Genomic DNA, 7,433 nt, shown 5'->3' with positions numbered 1-7,433 from the left:
GGCTCCTTCCCGGGCGAGCCGGGGCCGCCGGCCCCGCTGCTGTATCAGGGGTTTCTCCTCAGGTTTTCCAGAGCTAACGCTGCCGGGGGTTCACTCTTCCACGTGAAATACAGATCAGTTTGAATTTAGAACGAAATGAAAAGGTCGATCCGCTGCCAAATACTCCTCTGTGTAGACATCTCTGTTCCAAAGAGGAAAAACCGGTGATGCAGCTGATAACCGCTGTTACAAACCGCGTCCCCGTCCCACCTCCTGCGTGGAGCCTGTGGTGTTTGCTGCTTCTCCAGGTCACTATGTTGTTACTTTATATTGCCTTTTTTTTTTTTTTTTTTTTTGAAGCGCTTTTTTTTTTGGAAGGGCATGCTGGCAGCCTGAGACAGAACGGGCCGTCAAAATGCAAACCTCGGCTTGCCAACACGTGTTCATGTGTAACCAGAAATGTTTTTTAACAGCTCCCAAATCAGGTTTGAAAATGACTTTCCCTTTCAACCAGGGAACTTGCAGGCTGTTTCAGTGATACACATAAATGCTTTCGTTTTGACATCTCATTCACATACCACCTGATGACACTAAACCCGAGACTTTTCTGTAATAGACACTTGTACAAGTGGGACTCTGTACATGAACACACACAAAATATTATTTGAAGCAGGATTTACAGGGACTGCTCAGGCATTTTTGGAGATTGTTTTGCATAAGTTCAATTCAGCCTGTATTTACTGTGCTGTATTGTGCTTGAAGTTGTAATTAAAAATAGGAAGAATAAAGTTAGGAAAGGAGCTAGACTTTTAAAGACGAAACTTCGACTAGCAATTTTGAGAAGTGTGGGACACTTGCAACTTAAGGTTCAAATTGTGGTGATTTAAATTAGAACTTAGGAAAATTTAAGATTACTGATTCATAAGACATTGAATTGTCTTAGTAAGATAAACAGCTGCTTGTCACCAAAATGAGTTTGTATCTAAAACTGGCACTGAAAAAAAAATCTGTCCTAAAATATAATTGTGTAAAAAAATAATGACCTGGTCATTTTTAACTATGGCAATAAATGGATCTTTGCTGTTATTTAAATTTGCTTGTAGAATTTAAATTTCTCCAGTGAGCTTCTCAGTACGTCTGATGCTAAGAGGTGCTTACATTACTTACATTTTGATGCGTGTCAAGTCTGTGGGTGGATGGTACCTCTCTGCATGAGACCATGTGAAATGGTCAGGATGGATCCCCAAATGAGGCCAATGCTATTGAGGCTTCCATACCTGCTCTACAAACTAAACCTGCAGATTTTGCACTCAAAGCAAACACAGCCATACTGTCTGCGCTTTTTCCCACCTCTTTGGCCCAAACTAGTTTATGACTTGGCAATATGCTACTTCTGAATTCATGCAGGCTATTCACACCCATTTCACAAAGAGATATTTGTGAAAAGTCCAGAAAACACTACACAGAAAAATTAAACAAACATGGTCTGAGTTTCTCGGAGCTTGTCTCAGATTCTGTGGGATCTTTGGTGTTACAAATTCAGGAATACTTTCTGCTGACAAAATTATTTTATCCCACTTATAAATGGCACTTTCTAGTTGAAATGCACAGCCCGACCTTGGAGAGAAGATACAGGATTTTACAGTATTGCTAGCAATATCACCTCTGAAACACAGCTTTTGTAGCACCCTGCCTAGGGTAGTCTATGAAGAAAAATAATATGTATACATACACTTACATTCACGTCTCTTCAGTTAGATCTAATTCTACATAACCTCTTGCTGCAGTGACTAGTGTCATTACTTTTAATTCAGAGATATTTCTACCATCAAGATACATTAATTTTAATAAGAAGAAAGTGTAGAATTGAGCATTTTGTTTCTGATAAGACAGGTTTATTAAGCCAAAATATATAACAATGAACAAGGTTTTGGAAGTCACCTTATCTTCTCTTGGTTTTATCTGATTTGTATCCCTCCAAAGATCAGATTCTCTCTTTTCTCCCTTACATCCTTCTACATATGAAAACTTAAAAGAGCAGAATTTTATGTAGAAAGTTGGGAGTTACTGGTCAAGATACAACTCTTCCTTAAAAAACAAACAAACAAAAAAAAGAAATGGAAAAAGCGTTTTGGAGCTAAACTTTCGACTGAAGCTTTTTTCCCCTAGGTTTTTTATTTATCTCTGCTTTATTTTATTTAATTCTTTAAAAAAACTTAACAACTTGGAGAAGGGTTAAGTGTGTTCATTTTTCCAAAGAGTTTCCTTCACCTGGAGCTAGAGAATTAAAACAGAAGATAAAAGCTAAGGTCAAACATCAGTAGAACCTGGGATAGGGAAGGGTGGCAGGACTGTACAGCAAGTTATAGTGTGTGAGTCTACTAAGTCCCTAATACTAAGCACTAAATAAGCTCAGTAGCTTTTAGGATGTTTCTTTACTCTGTCTCTCTAGGTCAGCAACTGCAAATAATAATTAAAAAAAAAACACCTAGAAAAGTGATTAGTTCTGTTCATCAATTACAGATTGCAGAAAACTAGTTGTCTGCAGATGAAAGCTTGGGAATTGCTGGTGCGGCAGATAGCAACTGGGCAAAGAACTATGCTTACAATATTTTAAACATCATTTACTTTCCAAAAAGTGCAAGTCATTGTGCTGACAGCATTAATTAAAGAGTAAAAATAGCATCCCAGGGAGGTATCCCTATTATAGCACACAAACACACACACAAGTACAATTTATTCTTTCAAAGATTAAAATAGCATACACAAGCCTTCTTTTAATACTTATTTTTCCAGAAAAGTTAGTAGCCTAATAAATTGAAAAGATCTTGAACTTTAAAAATACTACTATGGTAACTTGGTATCAAGAGCACTAGAGCAAGGGAAAACTACATCAGCAGGTGTCACTGCAGGCTCCAAAACCAGTGTAAATTTCCAAGGAAGATTGCAATTAAAACCAAGACATGCATTAGGTCTTGTTCTTCTCAAAGGCAGCAAGCATGAGTGAAAATTAATCTGCCATAATTTAGGATTTCAAACAGTGTTAACATTTTCCATGTGCAGGACTTGTTTGCACTGGGCATGTAAACGGAACCATGCTCCAGTGGTGGCTTACCTGCTGCACGCTGGTGCTGACAAGGAGATCCTCACGAAGAAAGGAGAAAGGCCAGCCCAATTAACGTCAAAGAGAGAGATAAGGAAGATGTTGGGAGGTAAACCTGTTGGCTATGTGATATGGTCATCAAAGACTGTAGTAAAAGGCTGTTTAAAGCGCGTGTGTTCTAATATTTATTTTGCATGTGAAGATACTGTGTTCGGGTTTTAGTAATAACTGTGACTTGATTTTTGTACTTGGTAAGAAATCAAAGTTTAAGAAAAGAGAATTACCAACAAATTCCATATCCAGCTAGCCAAACTTTTTTCTAAACACTGAAAAATTAGAAAAACTGTATTTTGAAAAATGCCATGATTAAATCAGTGTCAGATAGATGCAGCTTCCTATTTTCAAAAGGGCAATAGGAGAAAATCTCTCAAATTTGTATGAAGCCCTTATATGAGCAACACCTAATTTTCCTGATGTTCTATGGAGCTTAGACACTGTTGAATAAATCGGAAATTAGCAGCCCAGAGAAACAGCTCATTAAAGGACATTAGTAGAGCATTTTTGTCGTGTTTTGTAACTGTTAGAGCGGAGTAGGCTTTGCTGCTAGAGGTGATAAGTAATTTGAAATGTGGTCGATTAACAACCTCTTTCCTCCCCTTTGTATTCTCTTGTCTGTTTTTGTTTTCATTATTGTCTCCCAGCTGTTGAATTGGTAATGTTTTAGCTCTCCCAGTACTGCATGTTCTTTTCCCTTTATCCCCTGCCTTAATATCAAACAACATATTACCCTTTGTTTTTCATTGCCTTATACATTATGAAGACGATAGCATTATACCACCAGAGACCATGTAACAACGTGCTCGCTGTGGATTAAAACAAAACAAAAGTATTGCAGCTTTGAAGGAAATAGCACCCCCAGAATTACTGGAATCAGACTCTGCTTTTGTGTTTACTGTATTGCAACACCTGAGCACGGTTCTGTCTACTGTAGAAAAAAGGTGTAGTGCTTCTTTATTCATCTTTTATCCTGTGATGCTTTTAACACTCTACTCCCTCCCCATAAAAAAAAAAGAAAAAAAAAAAAAAGCAGCCCCACAGTGCAATAGGAACACTTCTCTTTTTCCCCCCTCAAATCAGTCTTGGAGAATGTTGTTTTGTTTGTTTTACAGTGGAAGATGATGAACTCCCAGACTTGAAGAAAGATTCAGATCTGCCAATCATCCCTAATTATCTGGCTAACCCACCTTTCCCTTACGTTTATAACACCATGAGTAACAGTATTCCAGATTCCCCTGTGAATGGGAGTATCTCACACTTAGAATCACAAGATACCGACTCTCCTTCCTCACCTGATGTGCAGACTGGCACACGTGCATCATTACAGCATGGGAATGCTGCTCCCAAGGCGGCTGATAACGGAGGCATGCCGTCACTGCCCAGAGGCTGTACTGCACCACGACACTCAAAACCTGTCCTTCAGAAAGGTCCAGTTTACCAGGGATCTGTGTCGTGGAGCAGAAGTCCCCCTTCGCCAGTTGGATCAAATCAGTCTGTACCTCAGCAAGAGAACGGCTCCTGTATGGGGCCTGTGCCAGCATTTCAGCCGGTTTTCTTCACAGGAGCTTTTCCACTTAATATGCAAGGTAACAATAAAAGTCTCTTCTCGCTTTGTCTTAGAACTTCTGTCATCTTGGACAGTGAAAGTAGACTAATCAGGGTTACATGCATTCACAGCACTTATAGAGATTTTCAGGTTCCCATGCTTAGGCATTCAGGAAACATGTGAAGGGAATTAACGAGGCAGATACCCTGTTTCTGCTGGAACTGTTATTAAAATATTAATGAAAACATTTGCTATTTGTCTCAAATGCTATAAAAGCATATGGACACCAGGGTAATCTAATTCTCTAAATAGCATGCTCCAAGGTTCAAATAAAGAATGTGCGTATGCAGCCAGTGAGCTCAAGAGAGAACCTCACATGGCTCAATCTGCAGACCCGAGTCTGAGGTGAAGAATTACATGATCTGCCATTTCTGCAGGTAAATATTGCCTGCCTGAAGAGGGAAATCTGGGATTTCCGTTTCAGTTCAGAATTTCATTCTTGAAATAAAAGCTGTTCTGATGCCAAGAATTAGCAAGGAGAGGTTAAAAGAACCCATTTGAATTGTAGTGCCTGATGACCAAAAGAATTAAAAAACAAGAAAAGCAATCTTGAATTGCTCAGGAAATTGATGACCAGTATAATCTTCTGCTTTTAAGTCAGCTTAAATGACTGATGAGTCAGTAAGATGAGTATTCACACAAAGGTTCATACATGCATACACACACACTGTATTAGATTTGTGATGATTTTTTTATATAGGTTGATGAAAGTCAGTCTAATGAAAATTGTGGTCAAACAAGTTGTTTGCTTTCTGAGGGTTCTTGTATTGTTACAAAAGAAGGTTAATAGAACATAGAAATATTTGGAAGTTAGTATAGAGATATCTTTACCAATTCCTTTATACATGTGCCTATTAATGTACCTTTTTATTTCTAATAGAACTGGTGCTTAAAGTTAGAATACAAAACCCTAATCTTAGAGAAAATGACTTCATTGAAATTGAACTGGACAGACAAGAACTGACCTATAAGGAACTGCTCCGAGTGAGTTGCCGTGAGCTGTGTGTTAACCCTGAGCACGTACAGAAGATCAGAAAATTACCAAATACAATGTTAAGAAAGGTAAGAACTCTAAATTTTGAAGTGTAGTAACTTATAAAAAAGAATTTTAGGTTACCATTAAAAAGGAATAATTTGTTGGTCATCTGCATAAGCCCATGTTGCCAAAAAAAACCAAAACCAAATCCCAACAAACAAAAAACCTCACTTCAGTTTTCAGCACTAAGTAGTTGTTGGTTTTTTTTTCTTTTTTTTGGTAAAAAGGTTCTCAAGTTTCTCGATCATTTCCTTTCATAAAGTTTTCCTTTTGGTGTTGAGCCCAATTAATATCTGATTTCTCTGCTACATTCTTAAATTCAGTGCAGTACCACACCACTGTGACCTGTCGTCAGCATTTAAAAGGCCTGCAGTACTCAACTGAGTTTTGCTAGTTCAGTATGCAGTCCTTTCAAAAAACAGAAAGGCGTTTCAGAATTATTCTGAGCACAGGTCTCTGAGTGTAACTGTCTTTTCACTTCAGTGACACTTACCTGTACAGAAAACAGACCGGCTAACCTGTTATACTGATTCACCGTTGACCTTTCTTTCACTCTCAAATGCCTCTAGAGCATTGTTGGCATCAGTCGTGGAGCTAAGCTGATTAGTACTAGATTAATAGACTATACTGTACTGCAGCTTCACTGGCCATAAGATGACTTGTTCTTTGTTAGTCAAGGAGAGAAGAAGGGAAAGGGGAAAAAAAAAAAAAAAAAAGACATAAGCAGTTCTGTCACTTGCCAACTTAGGTGGTTGTTGAAAGGACTGTTTTCATTTCCAGCTCTAATTACTTCAGGCTCTCTGGGTAGGACTGCAGGACACTTACTGTTCCCTGAGGTGATACAAACTAATTCTCTTTAATGCTGTTCAGCAGCAGAGTACTGCTGCAGAGGGGATCAGAGCTCGAGCCTGTACTGTGGGAGGGTGTCTTCCATTGCTCTCTAAGCAATGAGACCCTGCCTAAGCCAGTGCCACCATGGTGTTGGTGGGCTGCTCTAGAGGGAGCTGCATGCAGGACCTTCTTGGGTGGAGGCAAGAATCAATTCATGAGCTTCTAAAAATTACCAAGGGGGGGGGAAAAAGAGGAGTTGGGGGTGGCATGCAGTAGATCTTTACAAGTGTAATTCCAGTAATCACTTGCACTCACCATCAGTATTGCATTCCTTCTAAAAATAGGCTTAAGTGAGTAGCTGAATAGGATCCCAGAATAAATCTAAGATGCAACAGGATGTCTGCTTTCCAGTTTACTGTAAAGAATTGTCATATTTATGGATAAATACATACCTTATGTTAGTATGAGCCTATTATTTTAACTTCTCTCTGCAAAATTGAACAGACTGTTTATCACCTAACAACTTGCTGTATTTATTTAAAGGACAAAGATGTTGCAAGGCTACAGGATTTCCAAGAACTGGAGCTTGTTCTAACAGTAAGCGACAAAAACTTACTTTTCAGAGTCCCAACACTTTCTGAACGGAGTGGTTATAACAAGAAGGCATCAGAACTGACATATTAATTGTTTAAAGAATAAAATAAAAGATTTGTATCTCTCATTTTAAAATTACATTTGAAATACAGTATCTATAAGGGCTAGTGATGTAAAAAAAAAAAATCTATTTTGTTAACCTTGAAATAAACTAAAGATGTTATGCA

General features: G+C 38.4%; 1 protein-coding gene across 1 annotated transcript; it reads left to right on the top strand.

Moving 5' to 3' along the window:
* Positions 1 to 3,042: 3,042 nt before the first annotated feature.
* On the top strand, positions 3,043 to 7,433 carry LOC104073189 (ankyrin repeat domain-containing protein 40-like; the record flags this gene model as incomplete). The annotated part of the gene is made up of 4 exons (XM_009572878.1): positions 3,043 to 3,191; positions 4,252 to 4,725; positions 5,626 to 5,807; positions 7,156 to 7,433. Coding segments are annotated over 4 exons (946 nt in total), but the record flags the coding sequence as incomplete, so codon positions are not given.

This window comes from Fulmarus glacialis, unplaced genomic scaffold (genome assembly GCF_000690835.1).
Source record: "Fulmarus glacialis isolate BGI_N327 unplaced genomic scaffold, ASM69083v1 scaffold9212, whole genome shotgun sequence".
Taxonomy (NCBI): Eukaryota; Metazoa; Chordata; class Aves; order Procellariiformes; family Procellariidae; genus Fulmarus; species Fulmarus glacialis.
Note: the sequence above shows the minus strand (reverse complement) of the source record. Positions and strands in the feature narration are given on the sequence as shown.